At 42.0% G+C, this 16,377-nt stretch overlaps 1 protein-coding gene across 2 annotated transcripts in view; it reads left to right on the top strand.

Moving 5' to 3' along the window:
- Positions 1 to 15,529, top strand: part of Btbd3 (BTB domain containing 3) — a 30,661-nt gene extending 15,132 nt beyond the window's left edge. Inside the window, exons 2-5 of one of the 2 annotated variants that reach the window (XM_037205254.1) lie at positions 7,018 to 7,318; positions 7,804 to 7,894; positions 8,429 to 8,547; positions 11,525 to 15,529. In XM_037205254.1, the coding sequence (XP_037061149.1) occupies positions 7,176 to 7,318; positions 7,804 to 7,894; positions 8,429 to 8,547; positions 11,525 to 12,557 (1,386 nt within the window). In that variant the 5' untranslated portion in view covers positions 7,018 to 7,175 and the 3' untranslated portion in view covers positions 12,558 to 15,529. Of the gene's footprint in view, positions 1 to 5,093; positions 7,319 to 7,803; positions 7,895 to 8,428; positions 8,548 to 11,524 lie in introns of those variants that run through there. The other variant, XM_028883591.2, reaches the window with a different exon arrangement.
- Positions 15,530 to 16,377: the final 848 nt, after the last annotated feature.

Raw genomic sequence — 16,377 nt, forward strand, 5'->3', positions numbered from 1 at the left:
TTCTTGTGTATTTGCCTTTCTGGAGCTCATTGTAAGCTGGTCGAACTCACAGAGCCTGCCTGCTCCATGCATTAGCGTGCCCACCCCCCCTATCGAAATATCTTAACCTTTACAAAATAATGAATGATGATATTCCTTTAAATAGCTGTCCATAGAGTCATCATATAATGCATCTTAAATACTAGTTTTCAAGATTATTTCACTTCATGTATGACTAAGTAATTTCAGATTTAAATGAGTTTTTTAGTATTCTAAAGAAGGGGTGGACTGCGATATAGTATGTTTCAAAGCTGTAATTATTGGGTATGTTAAATGCTGTATAGGATTTTTAAACGAATTGTTTCTGTTTTCTGAGAATTGATTCTAACTTGGATGCTCCCCTTCAGATTTCAAGGTTAACTGGAGTTCTTTCTGGTAAATGAGTTGACTTAGTAAACTGACCATATGTGTGCCTCACCCTTCTAGACAACTAAGGCATGCTTTGTGCAAAGGCTTGTGTTAGGTATCATCACCCTTGGTGCTGGTGTTCAAAGTGGCTCATTGAGGGAGTCCAGTTTGAGTTGGTTAGTGTGGGCATTGTCAGGTGGCTAGATGGCTTCTTGCAGCTTCAGGCTTTGTTGTAGATACAGTAGGGCACTAGCCAGCACTTCTGAATGTTTGAAGTCCGGCAGACATGTGACCTGCAGTGTTGGCTTCAGGTGCAGATTTGGCAATAACAGTGCAGGATTCTGACATTGCTGTGGCTCTGTTTAAGCTGCATGGTTCCGAGACTTGAAGAATCAGCAAGCTGCAAAGTAACTTGGAACTTGTGTGGTCCACGGATGGAGGTAGAGCATGCCTGGAGAGGTGCAGTGTCAGCAGCTATGCTGCTGGAGGATGGTGCAAGGATGGGAAGGCAGAGTGCCATTGCCATTGTGTTTTGGTTGAGTTCATCATAAATGATGTTTTCTGCTTGAGTCCAATTGCTACTCAGAGTGCGAGCTTACCTTTGTAGACCATTTTCAACATTTATCACAGTGCTCTCACAAACATATAATTTTGACTTCACAGTAAACGTGAGAGGGCTGAGCTGTATGTAATTATTCTGTTTGGCAGATGAGGAAAATGAGGCTCTCAGATGCTAAGAAACCAACCTTGAAGTCCCTTGTTACTGGCTCTTGCCATTTTCACTATACATGCTGTGCTGTTCACCTCTTCATTTATCTCCAAATTTAGAAAGCATATAGCATGTTTTCCAGCAGCTGCTGCTGTCTTTAGGGACTGCCAGCATTTTGTCACCTATCTCTCTACCTCCCAGGTCACAAGCATAACGTTTGCTTGATGCTGAAAGGAAAAATAAGCAAAACCCAAACAGCATTGTATCACAACTCATCAGGTTGAACTGTTTTCCTGTTATGTTCTGTGACTTGGGTTAGAAGTGACTTTTTCAGTCTACCTTGCTGCCATGGGTTTTAGGTGCCTTGTAGTAAGCCATATACAAGTCCAGACAAAGACTAGAGTTAGAACAAGCTAAACAAGAGTTGCCAGCATTGTTGCAGCCACAGAACTCGATGTTAACCAGGAATAGCTGGTTTTCTGACTTCGGATTTACTTGGAGAGCTTCCTGGATTGCAGCAACCTTTCAATGGCTGTTCCTTCCCATCAGAGCACTTTCTAGATCCTGTCCTCTGAGCATTCTTTCCTGAAATGCCTCCTCAGGGGTGTGGACCATGTATGTTCATGGCTTTTGTCTTTGTGAACTCTGCACATATATTTTTCTTTTATAGTAGATTAGAAATATAAATAGAGGATTATGGGTGGTGTGATTGTGAGTGATACACTAGATTGAGTGGGATGAATAGAACTGGCAAGCAGACCTGCCTCCCAGTTCATGTGTCACCCTACTGTTTTACTGTGGACTTTTCTTCATAAACCCCTCAGGATTCTGACAAGTAGCCTCGCAATGAGGCTGCTGTTTTTCAGACTTGCAGGATTTCCTTCCTCACACTGCCTGTATACGTTGTGATGCAACTTTCTGACAATTATAAAATCAATAGAAACCCACTGTTACTAGCTAGCTTTTGGACCTGGTTCCTGCTCCTCCCAGTTGGGTGCCCAGCACCTTGTATACCGCAGGCTCTGCACAGTGTGTTTTGGGAATGCTGTCTTTAAAGGTTGAAGACCTTCTTGGCCCAGTTACCTCCTTCAAAAAGCTCTGAAGTTGAGGAAGTCCAGGAGCAAGTGAGAAAATGTTAGTTGGGAGGAGGTTTTAGATGATCTTCCCAAACAGTAGGTGCTCTGTCTAGATTGGAGAGTGAGTAGATGAGATTCTGTTTATATTTAAATAAAGGGGGGGGGCATACTGTATTTAATGTAGTAAAGTAGAAACAAAAACAGAATAAGTACATTAATTACTTAAATTAATACCAGGCTTGTTTGTTTTCCATAATATTTACTTTAGCAGTTTTCAACCTGTGTAGCAAGACCCCTTTTGGGGGTCAAATGACCCTTTCACAGAGGTCACTCACCTAAGACCATCAGAAGACACAGATGTTTACATTACAATTCCTAACAGTAGCAAAATTACTATTATAAAGTAGCAATGAAAAAAAGTTATGATTGGGGGTCAACACAACATGAGGAACTGTATTAAAGAGTAGCAGCATTAGGAAGGTTGAGAACCATTGCTTTACTGTGTTCTGGATAATGTATTACTCAGAGAGACAGATGAAAGCTATTGTTACTCTTTCCAGAAATATCATTGCACACTGCCAATTGTGCATACAATTTGAGGGATTTCATATGCACTCTGTAAGTAAGGGGGGGGTCTTACCTTTTTGTCTGATAGTCCCTAGTCGAAGTTCTTGATAGAAAAGAACCTTGGATATTAAACTTTTGGTGCCTTACAAAATAATCAGTTGTTTCTTAAGCTAGTCATCAGTACAATTGACTGTATCAAGAGCAACATCAAAATAAATGGAAAACAAAAGCTTGAGCTTTACGCTTACACTCTTCGGAAATGTGTGCTCTGTTCAAAGTCAGACTACAAAATGTGATTTTAACTGGATTAAGCGTCAGTTGGAGAAATGTCCTTCCAAACAACCTCACTGTTGTGCTGAGAAAACTGAGTCCCTTAAAGACTGACTTGATTTCAGAGCCCCACCCACCCACTCCCACCACTTAGTTGAGTGACTTAACCGAAAGGGAACTGATACTTGGTTATTGATGTTGACGATGTGCTCATCTAGCTTTCTTAGACAGATTGTGGAGTTGATTGCTTAAGGTTTGGCTGGTTCATCTGCTTGGTATTTTTGAATCCTTGCTGGTGACTTCTGAGAATCTGGACTAGAGCTGCTTTCCCAGAAAACCACACATCTTAGGATTTTGATTTGCTTGGCTGCTCACCTGGATCCTAGAATCACACCATTAATCAGGACAGAATTTCAGAACAAGATATAAGAGGTTAAATTCTTGATCCAAACTAAATTAAATTATCTTGAGTTGTTTGCTCATTCAATTGAATTGAAGGGAACATGTGCTGGTGGATGTTGAACCTGGATCTTTGGGGAAGGAGGTTTTTCTCAAACTTCAATGCCATACACCCTGTGGGAAAGTCCTTGTTAAAATTCTGGTTTGATCCAGTTGAGATTCTGCATTCCCTAAAGGCTCAGGGCGCCTGCTGCTGGCCCAGGGACTTCAGGTTTAGCAGCGGGTGTGGCCTGCCTTGTCACTAGATCAGGAAAGGCAGCTGTGTGTGCCTTTCCCATTGTCTGCCTTTTAACAGCCACTTGAGGGAGCGGCCTCTGTGCCTGAGTGACAGAATGGCCTTCTGCAGCAAGCGCTGTCCTAGCGAGTCCGAGTCTACACTCAGTCCTCCATTTAGCTTGAATTTTTCAAGCTTTTCTACAAAGCTTGATTTTCCAAATACCTGGGATCTTTAATTTCAAAAAGAGTATTTTCTAAAACGTTACATACTCTCCTTTCTCAAACTGCGGATTGCATGCACTTTTCCTCATCTTGAGGTCAAAGCCGTGGTTTTGGAGGCTGTCTTTGGGATGGATGTTGAGCTAGCTGTATGTACAATGAATAATGACCACAAAGCCTCCCATGTTGTTCTTTTGTTTCGTCTCTTTTCTCTTTTTCAGTTGATAACTAATAATGATTGTCTCAAAGCGGCTCGTTTCTCTTTCCATTTTAATTGATTAGTTCTGACCTGAGAAGCCAGATACTGGGTTTGTTAGAAGTATGTTTGGACTTGATGCTCAGAAGGACCTGCCCTTCAGAAGGGCTTTCTAGGCAGACATGAATGAGAAGTCAGGAGCTGCAGTAGAGAGATCCTCTTGTTTCAACCTACTCACGCCAGAGCTACTTGTTTGCCTAGTGCCTTTTCCTTAGTGCCCTGTGAGTGTGTGAGTGTGTCTGTGAGTGCGTGTGTATGTATATTGTGTGGTGAGTATGTATGGTATGAGATATTTCTGTGTCTGTGGTGTGGTGTATGTGTGGTGGTTATGGGTATTGGTATGTGTATTGTTTGTATGTTTTGTGGTATGTGTGTTGCAATGTGTATAATGTGTGGAATATTTTGTGTGTCTGTTGTATGATGTGTATGATGGGTATGGGTATTTGTGTGTGTATGTGTTGTGATGAGTGAGTATGATATATGGACTGTTTGTGTGGTATGGTGTGGGTGTGCGTATAGTGGGTGTTGGTGTTTTTGTGTCTGTGTATAGTGGGTGTGAGTGTTTGTGTGTGGTGTATGTTTGTGTGGTGATATGTGTGTGGTATATATTATGTGTATGTTTGTGTGTGTGTGTTTAGCTGTGTAGGCCAGAGGTTGACACAGCATGTCTCCTATCGCTCTCTGCCTTATTTTTTGAGTTTGTGCTTTTAACTGTAGCTCACCAATTGGCTAGGCTAGCTGGCTGGTGAGGCCTCACTTAACCCCCTCACCCCACTGCTAGAGCTAGTGATACAGGTGCATGCTATTGTGCATAGCTTTGCTTTTCTCCCCCTCCCCACCATGTGTGTGTGTGTGTGTGTGTGTGTGTGTGTGTGTGTGTGTGTGTGTGTACATATACGTGTACTGCGGATCCAAACTCGGGTGTCCATACATGGCAGGTGCTTTTCTTCCCAGCCCTTCTAGATACTTTTCAACAGGTTGTTATATCTCTAACATTATACTTAAAGTACAGCTGAAATAAGGTACTGACGCATGGTGTTTTAGCCCCGATAAAACAATAGTTGTGATAAATAAGCATCTCTCAGGCTCCACCTAGAATTGGGATACACTGTGTCTGTCTGTCTCCTACACACTGTGGCTGCTGTGGATTTGCAAATGTGTTTTAATAATAATGACAACGCCAAGGATGGTCTTTGGATTGACTTAGTAATGAGGATGCTAGGGATTGAAAGACCCATTCCTGGTGTGTGTTATACTATCAGTTATGGCAGCAACTAGTTCTCCTTTGCTGAGCCCTTACCTTGCCCAGGAGTCACTGTGCACGCAGGACTATGGCCCCGAAGCATCCTTTATGGAGTGGCAGCAAATAGCCTCTGTGCTTTGAGCAGATGAGAGTAATCCTGCAGATAGGCGTGAGAGTCACTCTACTCACTAGTCCCTCTTTACAAAGAAGCAGGCGTGTGCAGCAGCAGCTCCAGTAGATGCTGTTTACTAGGAGCTGCCGGGGGGAGCCTTCTTCCCGTCTGAAGCAGAGAGCCCTTTTGCCTTTTAACTAGGTAATAGTAGACTTGGATCGTTTTTAAATGGCCCTATTACTGGTACTGTGTTAGAGCTTGTGGATTATTTTATTTAAAATTTGTATGACAAGATTAAGTTTAGTCGTAAGAGTTGAGTGGATTTTGAGATCTGAACAGGGCCCCCTCTGACATACTTTTAGTCAATTACAGTGTCTGACTGATTACCAGATATGTCTCATTTGAATGCTGTTTTCGTATCTAGAATTTGTCCTATGCTTCAGCTCAGCTAAGTGTGTTGGTATAAGCTCGTTGTAATTAACAGTGTTTTGTGACCTGGGACTCCTGTCCAAGATCATGGCAGAGCTAGAAAACATTGGAAAGTAAGCTAAACGCATTGCCTTAGTAAAACATTCAGAAAGTCTGGAAAAAGACCTCCCCATGCCTGCAAAACTATACTTAAATGTGTTTGATTTGGTTTTAGTACATTGATTCCCATTGGCTTTAGACACCAGAGGATCCTGTTCAAAATAGTTGCAAGTAAATGCTGCTAGGAGAAAGATTTTTGCCAGAAAGAGAGATTAGACATATGTGTTCTCATTCTTTGTTAATGGGTTTTGCTTGTTTGGGCTGAAATGAAAATACTCCCGTACTAAAGAAAAATAAATCCCTCCCTTCCTGTTTGCAAATGTATTTCATTTGCTGTTTGTCTTACTTAAATATACAGTAGAAAAGAGAATGTGACTGCTGTTCCTTTAATATCAGAGCTGTGCATGCTACAATAGGTGTCACTGTTTGGCTTGGTCCAATCCTGATTGGTGGCTTCAGCTATTGGCTCGGAGCGCTGGCTGTCTGACTCCGTCTGCAGGGCTGTAATACCTACTCTCCTCTCTCCGATCCATTCACCACACAACTTCGCCGGCTGAACAGACTCGCTGGGCTCGGCAAATCTTGCTAACCTAATTCAGAAAGCAAGCGCCACAGCACTCTGCCTGCCTCCTTTGCTCAGCATAGCCTTTTCAGGTGATCCGGAAAACGGCTGTTTTTATGAGCAAATAAGAAAAACAGGAATCATGATGGGAATGTATTTAACAGATCCGGTCCTGGATAAAACTTAAAGCCAGTTCCTCTTCAACATAGTGAAAAGGTCACCTTGCCTGGCTGAGAAAAGCAGCAAAATACCAGCGTGTCGGTTTCTGTTAACATCCTAGCCCTGGCTAGCCTCTCTGCCTAGATGTTCGAGCAAATTTGGGATATCTAGCTCTAAAGAGAGACATCCTGTACTCATGGTAGATGATAAAGAAAAGAACATGAAATGTCTCACCTTCTTCTTGATGCTTCCAGAGACAGTAAAGAACAGGTCCAAGAAAGGTTCAAAGAAAGCAAACAGCAGCAACAGCAGCAGCGGCAGCGGCGGCGGCAGTGGCGGCGGCGGCGGCAGCAGTAAGTTGCCCCCAGTTTGTTATGAAATAATTACCTTGAAGACTAAAAAGAAGAAAAAGATGGCTGCTGATATATTCCCCCGCAAGAAACCAGCCAGCTCCAACAGCACCACTGTCCAGCAGCACCACCAGCACAATCTCTGTAACAACAACCTCATCCCGGCCCCCAACTGGCAGGGTCTTTATCCCACCATCAGAGAAAGGTAAGTCCCCGGCCAGTATTTACTTTCAAAGTTTGTCAGTCAGTGCTGAAGTTTCTTTATGCATGACCTTTAATGCATTTGAACACGAATCTCTGTTTCCTCTTTTCCCAGAAGCTTTACTGGTAATGGAAAGCCACCTTGTATCTTTTCCAAAACAGTCCAGCTGTTTTCCTCTTAGATAAAAAATATTTTTGCAAGCTGTAACTTTTAAGCGGCAGGGTTGTGTCTGTGGAGCACAGAAGAGAAACCCTTCATTTGTCCTAAGCCATGTGAAAGTTTGGCTAACTTTTAAAACTTTACTATTTCCCGTGTTCTGCAGTGATTTCAGACAGTTGTGTTCTTCGACCCTTTATTTGCTCTTTGGCTGTGAAGTCACTGAACTGTTGTTGCTTAGCTTGAATAGCTTCTTTTAAGTTTTGCATGTTGGGGAAGGGGGTGGTAAGAATACAGGCTGCTGTGAATTAATGAATTGCCTCTATTTGTAGAAATGCGGTGATGTTCAATAATGACTTGATGGCAGATGTCCATTTTGTGGTTGGGCCACCAGGTGGGACTCAGCGGTTGCCAGGACACAAAGTAAGCAACAGCTGCATTACCGGTTTAGTCTTGAGATTTATATAGAGGGACCCTCTCAGCCCGGAGCTTGGTGTGGGCAGCTTGCCGATGGCAGGCAGTGCATGTTTCACCGGATTACAGAGAAAGCAGACCCTTTCCAAGGGCTTTGGCCACACTTAATTTTGTCTTTGTTTCCTTCTACACGCTTGTATATATTTCCACAGAAACATGCCCTCTTCACTCCCCAGTGATAGAAAGCATTGTAACAGGTTTGTTTACTGTTCTTATAGAAATCAGATAAATAAGCTTTGGTTTACTTATATCACAGTGGGGGGTGTGCATTAATGTTAAAGCTTAGTGATATTGATAGAGATCGTGTCTTATGTGACAATCTTACACTCCCCTGTCAGGGTACACTGTACCCTGGCTGTTTCAAAGAAGCAGGTTAGGTACTTTACATTCCCCTACCCCTGATTTGCTAGTTGTTTTTCGGGATCAACTTGCTGAAAATGCTTTCAGTTTAGTGCGTGAAATGAGATTTCCCTTTCTCCACAGTACGTCTTAGCTGTTGGGAGCTCAGTGTTCCATGCAATGTTTTATGGAGAACTTGCTGAGGACAAAGATGAAATCCGAATACCAGACGTCGAACCTGCTGCTTTCCTCGCCATGCTGAAGTAAGCATTGTTTGTGTGATTGGAAAGAGTTCGCTTGTGCTCTGTTTGTGCTCTGCTGGCTTCAAAGTCAGATGTACATTCTGTGTAAGAGGAAAGATTCCAAAGAGAGAGGGTGCTGCTTGCCTTGTAAATGGTTTTGGAGGAAATTACTCTTTATCTTTCCTTGGAAGTCGTATGGAATGTTGCAGGCATTTAGAGTCCTGTCTTAGCCTAGAGCCTAGGGGCAAATAGCTTATGTAGTGAGCTGCTCTTTAGCGACATTTCAGAAGAAAAATAGCTTCCTTGTATAGGTGTTATTTAATAGGCATGTTCTCCTGAAAGCAGTGAGTGTTAAGAAGGCTTCAGAGAAATGCCCCTTCACTTCACAATTGTAGAAATTATGTACCTTGTTTAGTTAGCAACACTGGGAAGACCCGTGTCCCAGAAGTGGAGCTTATCTGCTCTTTGCCCACATATATTTCACCCACAATATTGGACATGCTTATGGTGTTGAAGAGATTTTTGAATGGTAGTTTCCTATAGATTTAAGTAAGCAGTCTTCAATTAGTAATATAGAAGTGTAAATGGATTAGAGAGGCTAGTTACATAGTTATGTAAAAAGTTTCATATCTTATAGGTCCTTTGCAGACTCTGTTGCATGTTAATCAGGTATCAATGTCTGATGCTAGACAATGGGATAGTCTGCCACATGGTTAAGCCCAGTTACCGTAAGCTGTATTTAGAAGGTTTTTCTGAAACTGTGTTTTCAACACTAACCTGGGGGTTCAAGGTTATCTGCTGGTCTAGGGATTTAAGTTCACTGAAATAAATTAAAAAAAAAAACTTTTTGAGGAAAAACTGCCCAGCGGTCAACCAGTTTGACGATATTCTCACAAATTGTTAAAACAATTATTATTTACTGCTTACTGAAAAACAAGTAATAGTCAGTTCTAAAGTTTGTAAGTGTTTAATTCCTTGTTCCTGTTATAGCTTTGAAATCTGATTGAACTAGAACTTTCCCAGTGGGAAGCAGGGGGATTAAAGGCAAGTGAGCATGTGAAGTACCATATAACATTACCTGCTTCATCACTTTTGAACCTGCGGAATCCATTAGTACAATCAACCAGAAACCTTTCACGGGCTCGAATCCTTGCCCTTCATCACTGCATGTGAAGCCAGCTCTATGTATGTGACAGTGCCATCTGTTGTCGAGTGGAATGCCACCCTAGTTAACATTTTGGCCTCACTGAAGTCAAGTAAGAGTGTTGTCTCCTAGACACGTGCACAGTCAGGAACATGAGCAAGAATGGCAGAAAGTTACATCCTTCCCAAGTCATTTGATTTATCATTTGCCAAGTGTCTTCCCTTATAGTTGTATTGCCTAGAGCATACTAGTACAGTTTTCAAAATGATCCATGGAATCAGGTGAGTGGTAAGAATAGACTGCGGTGAGGTTCATTGGCCTTGCTGCTGTGCTGTAGTTGAGGCAGGGGCCGAGGTTTCCTCCTCCTGCATCCTGGGTGAGTAGCTGTCCATTGAGAAAAGGAGTGTTAGCTCCCAGGAGTTCCAGGGTGAGGCTACAAATCCAGCCCATGTTCTGGATGCTTCCCTAGTCCTAGCCTCTGGGCAAAGTGCAGCTGTACTGCAGCTGTGCTGTTGAGTGGTCTTGCCAGTGTAACCGGCCTAGCCTATTAGAGAAGAGTTTCCTGGAAGCAGAAGGCCCTTCTCTGTGTGACTGTGGAAACTTTGGCTTGCATGTGTGTTTACATCTTTTTCTTGCAAAAGCTATTCTGGATTTCTTAACTTAGGTATGTTTTACAAACAAGGAATAAAATAACTATAAAAAAATCAGATAAAGTACTCTATGCTTTAGGTGGAAAAGTTGAAAGGATAAATTTTCTCAGTGCTGTTCACTAGTAGAGTTCTCATTGGCTATTCTTTTGTCCTGTAATACAAGATAGCAGGTGGTTTCCACCTTTCCATACTGTTTGGAGAAATTGCCACCATCCTGTAAACACCATGAAATATTTCATCTCTTAAGATAGGTACAGCTCACAGAAGCTCAGAATCAATGTGCGTTTAAGCTCTTTGCTTTGTCTTTTAATAGATGCATGTGAAAATAATGTACTCTTCAGTTCTGAAAGTAGGAGGAATATGTGGGGGACACATACAAGTTTAGAAATTTAGAACTCAAAAGATTTTGTGAGGTTCACTGAAAAGGTAGTGTTGAAGTTTGAATTTGATGATTTACTGAACTTGGAACCACTTCAGAAATACTTAATATCAGGTTTTATTTTACATTTAAAAGAAAAAGTCCAAAATCATTACAATGTAATTTTTGACCTTACTGTCAAAAGACAGCTGAATGTGCAGAAACCAATTGGAATAAAGCGGCATGCTGGACTTGAGACATTGGTGGGGCTCGAGAGGGAGCGCGGAGGTTAGGAGCGCTGCTCTTGCCAGGGGACCAGAGTTTAGGTTCTAGACCCCTGTCGGATAGCTCACCACTGCCTGTAACTCCAGTTTCAGGGGATCTAGTGCCCCCTTCTGGTCTCCAGAAGTATTCAGGCGCACAAATACACACACGTGCACACACATGAATATATCATAAATACTGTTTTAAACTGTGGGATTGGGAATGTCAGTGCTTTAACTTAAAAGAGTATAATAGAGTTTTGCTGTGTTTTCATAATCTTATGTCTGACATACAGTCATCTTTTAGATAATTGCAGTATGTCCTGTTTTGTTGAAAATGGACTGAAGATGTATCGGATAGAGGATGAATGATAACACAGTTAATCCCTTTAATTATATAAGCTTACTGCTAAGCTGAAATATTAGCACCTCATGAATATATTTCAGATGTTTTCCTAACATGTTTGTAGTAACTGTCACATGAAATTATATTCTTGGACAGGCTTGAAGGCAGTGGCTTCCTTCCTTGCTGCACATGCTCATTTTGTGGAAATCCGCTTACATGTTGGACGCTTTCTTTCAGATACATCTATTGTGATGAAATTGACTTGGCTGCGGACACAGTGCTGGCCACGCTGTATGCTGCCAAAAAGTACATAGTTCCTCACCTTGCCAGAGCCTGTGTCAATTTCCTGGAGACCAGCCTGAGCGCCAAGAACGCCTGTGTGCTCCTGTCTCAGAGCTGCCTGTTTGAGGAGCCGGACCTCACACAGCGTTGCTGGGAGGTGATTGATGCTCAAGCCGAGCTAGCACTCAAGTCCGAGGGGTTCTGCGACATCGACTTCCAGACGCTCGAAAGTATCCTACGCAGGGAAACGCTGAATGCCAAAGAAATAGTGGTTTTTGAGGCAGCCCTGAACTGGGCTGAAGTAGAATGCCAGCGGCAGGATCTGGCCTTGAGCATTGAAAATAAGCGCAAGGTCCTAGGAAAGGCCCTGTACTTGATCCGCATCCCCACCATGGCCCTGGATGACTTTGCAAATGGTGCTGCGCAGTCTGGGGTATTAACTCTCAACGAGACTAATGACATCTTCCTCTGGTACACTGCGTCCAAAAAACCAGAACTGCAGTTTGTGAGTAAAGCCCGAAAGGGCCTAGTCCCCCAGCGCTGTCACCGGTTCCAGTCATGTGCCTATCGGAGCAACCAGTGGCGCTATCGGGGTCGCTGTGACAGCATCCAGTTTGCGGTTGATAAGAGGGTATTCATCGCAGGCTTTGGGCTGTATGGCTCCAGCTGTGGCTCTGCAGAGTACAGTGCCAAGATTGAACTCAAACGGCAGGGCGTTGTCCTGGGCCAGAACTTGAGCAAGTACTTTTCAGACGGATCCAGCAATACCTTCCCTGTGTGGTTTGAATATCCGGTGCAGATTGAGCCAGACACCTTCTATACAGCCAGTGTGGTGCTGGATGGCAATGAACTCAGCTACTTTGGACAAGAAGGCATGACCGAAGTTCAATGTGGCAAGGTGACTGTCCAGTTTCAGTGCTCCTCAGATAGCACCAATGGCACTGGGGTACAGGGAGGGCAGATCCCAGAACTCATATTCTATGCCTGAACCTTCCTTTGCTTAAGCATCATGAGGCACCCACATGGGCCATCCTTGCCTGACGCTTAGCTCGTCTCCAGATATGTGGTCAGCACAGGTAATTTGTAATGAATGAAGCAGTAGGCAGTTTCTAATGTCTTTGAACCTTTTAATTATGTACAGGCTAAAATGCAACATTCCGCTTTTAACTATATGCTTAGAAGAGCCAAGTTCTTACTCAGGCTTTGTGGTTTTAGAGTTGCGTCTGTATGCCTAGGGAGATCATGTGCTTTTCCAAGTGCCCACCAACCTCCCACTTTTGTACCTCTGAAGAAGATTTTGAATTGACTTGAATTTCCTTTGATGAATGGAAGTATGTATCCTAAAGTAATATCAAGTTATTTTTAAACGGAAACCCTCCTTTCCTCTCAAAATAAATAAAAACAAAAAACAGGTGAACCTCAGTGTACAATTTTGAAAGAATATTTGCTTTGTAAAAAGTAAACTTAGAAAGTAACCAGTAGGCCAGTCATCATGTTTGACTCTCTTCTTTTACATTTGTTGCTTCTGGGCCTTGCTTTTATATTCTTTGTATCTTAAGTTCATATCTTTGTTTCCTGCTAAATAATTTACACTGTGGTGTAAGGAATTGGATGTTTGTTTAGGCCACGACTTCTGCTACAAAGCAGACTTACGTTCTTTTAGTTTAGAAGACAAGATACCAGAGTGCAGATACTTCTTTCAGAATTGGTGAAGTTAGAAAATTTTATTGTCAATAGAAAAAAAGTTGCAAACCTGCTAATTTATACTACATCAGGTAAAAGGGAAGCCTGAAAATGCCCTATACAATGAATTGTTCAGTTTATCAGTGAGAAGCATACAGTTTGGAAAAGCCACTCTTGCTGATAGTTTTGGACATTCCCCCAACTCTCTCTCTCTCTCTCTCTCTCTCTCTCTCTCTCTCTCTCTCTCCTCTCTCTCTCTCTCTCTCTCCCTCTCTCCTCTCTGCTTGTTCTTAAGTCTTACTGCATTCTCAAGTCTTACAAGGACTTGAGTTTCCCCCCTCCCCCTGTTAGAAGAGGACCAAGCAGTGGAGGTATGGAGTAATGGTAGCACTACTTGTCAATGTGATAATGTACTTTTTATGCTTTTTTTTTTTAATTGAAACATTCTTTATCTGATCTTTGACCATAGACGATCTTATTTGTTGATTATGAACAAGTTTCTGGACTGCTAGAACCTGGCCTCTGGCCATCTTAAAGTGCCAATATATGCCTGCAGGGTTTTTGAAAAATGGTTCGGAGTGACACTGGGTTATACCGAGTATTCACCTCATCAGCATCACATGCAGCTCTCATTTGTCCATGGTAGCATAAGCAAAGAGGGAAAAGCTCACAGACAACTTCTCCTTCCATGATGGCTCGTGTTGGCTTAGTGCCTGTGACCCTGGTAGTGTCCAGTGTGGTCACTTGAAACTGAAATATCCATGTGTTTCTGGGCAGCTTTTCTGCCCAGTGTGATCCTGAGATGGCTCCCCACCACCCAGAGTGTGGTCCCTGGCCGCCTCCTTCTCCTGCTCTGTAAGCCAAAGTTGGCTTCCCTGGAGCAGGGGCTAGTCCTGGGGTGTGTGTGTCTGTGTGCGCAATATGCGCATGAGAGAGTGCTTGCCAACTCAGGAACTGCCTCCTCCCTGCCTGGCTACTGGTGGGTGTGTCAGAAAGGCCTCCCACCCCCCTGCTGGTGCCAGCAAGGCCCAGTGAGTGACTGCTTCCACTCACTGTGCTTCTGGGCCACTTTTTCCCCTACAGATATGGGTTTGTGGCCTTTGGCCAGCATCCCTGGTGGAGGAGAGCACTGGATTATGGGAAATGTTTTAATCATTTTGCCATTACTTACATCTGTTAACATAGGTGACCAAAAGCTCTTATTGGTGACTAGATGAATATTCCTAGGACAACTTTAAAAATAATCTCTCAATTGCTTCTTAATAAAGAAGATGACAGGTTGTAGTTTTGGCAAAGCATACGTAAAATAAAGGTACATTGTCAATTAAAATTACTTCTACAAAGACTTTTGTTTTAAAATTATGGTTAAACATTTCAGTAACTCATAGCTACCATACAAATTGGTAAGCTTGACTAGAAGGCACTTACTGTTAAGCCAGAGGAGAAGGAATTCTGTTTAGCACTGATTGAGTCCTGTCAGATAGTTGGGGTGGGTGTGATAGCCTTAAAGGGGCAGCATCCACCCCCTACTCATTCTTATTGTGACTTAGCTGCACTCTGTGTGGCTAGGCAAGTGCAGTTCACTGAGGATGGGATAACATAACTTTATATTAATTATTACTATATTTTAAAAAAAGATACACCCACTTTCTGATTGGCCTTTGCCAAGAACTGTGGGTAAGATTGGAAAGCTGTACCTAAAATAAGAAATTTTATGTTCTGAACCTATTCTATCTGCATTTTCAGCAAAACAAAAGATAATGTGCTTGCTTTGGTTTCCTTTGGTAGTTTTGAACTTTGTAGTTTGTAAGAATAGAAACCATTGTTCTGACAGGGCTGCCAGCTCTAGTGTATAAACACAACTTTAGTAAGCAGAAAACGCTATAGATGCTTTTCCCAGCATACCTGGCAATCTTCATCATTGTTCATACTGGGGATAAGGGTAACTAGGCTAGCAGTTCTAATGCAACATTCTTAATCTTATCGTAAGATAGTATTTAAGTAAATGGTCTCATTTCTACATAATTATTGCACTGAACTGTTCTTTTTTTTAAGGTGTTTAAATAAGCTCAGCTAATTCAGTACACTGTGGGCAACTATGCATTAGTGTGCTTGACTTTAGCAGCTTACAGCATTATTTATGAAGGAAAATATATAAATATGAAGTACCTCATGTTGAATGTTATTGTACTGTATTTTTAATGTAACAGTGCAGATCTTGTTAGACACATGAATGTGTAATCATGTTAAATGCAAATAAAATAAAACTGGTTCATAGATTTGCTTTCTTAGCATTTTTGTTGCTCCCTTGAAATAGTAACAAGTTAATTCTGCCACTTTTGATGTCACTGCGTTTTAGAATGATGATTTCACAGGGGCATTTATTTGTGAAGTATTCAGTACCTTTGATTCCTAAAGAAGGTGAAATTTGAGGTAAAAGCCTAAGAGAACAATGAATATGTTAATCATTTGCATTGTTCAAAGCCTGACTGTTCACTTAATGAGAGTGAGTGAATGGATGTATTTATATTCCTGTTATGGAATTTGTGGTTGGCTGGCATTCCAAGCTATAGTTGCCATAGTTGCTTAAATGTCTGGATCTCCCTGTACTAAGTGGATGTTGTACTGAACAGCATCTGGCTTCTAATGGGACCTGTATTGCTGTTTCCCAAGGTCTTAATTGGACCCAGAAATAAAATAAACTGCCAATATAACAACTACACTAAAATTCTTTTTTGGCAGAATTTTAGTGTAGTTGTTATATAATCAGTTCATTTCCTATTCGGTTCCCAGTGTTACTACTTCTTGGTCTTTTGGATAGCAATCAGGTATATCTCTCTGTGTCACGTACATATTGCACATGACATACTCATGTACTCATTTATAATTTGTTATATATAGTTATGCATACATGATTTTTCTCTGCACCTCTTTAATACTTCTCTACTAGACTTCATTGTGGATGCTTTATGTCTTTAGTCACTTCACCTGTCCAGGTTCAGACTTTACTGTTTACTTGCTCAAAGGATTTTTAGAATTACTCCTAAGCTTGAGAACTGGAATCTCCTACCCCTGTCCTCATCAGCTTAACCACAGTTACAACCTGAATTGCAAAGATCTTTAAT

This window comes from Peromyscus leucopus, chromosome 4 (genome assembly GCF_004664715.2).
Source record: "Peromyscus leucopus breed LL Stock chromosome 4, UCI_PerLeu_2.1, whole genome shotgun sequence".
Classification (NCBI taxonomy): domain Eukaryota; kingdom Metazoa; phylum Chordata; class Mammalia; order Rodentia; family Cricetidae; genus Peromyscus; species Peromyscus leucopus.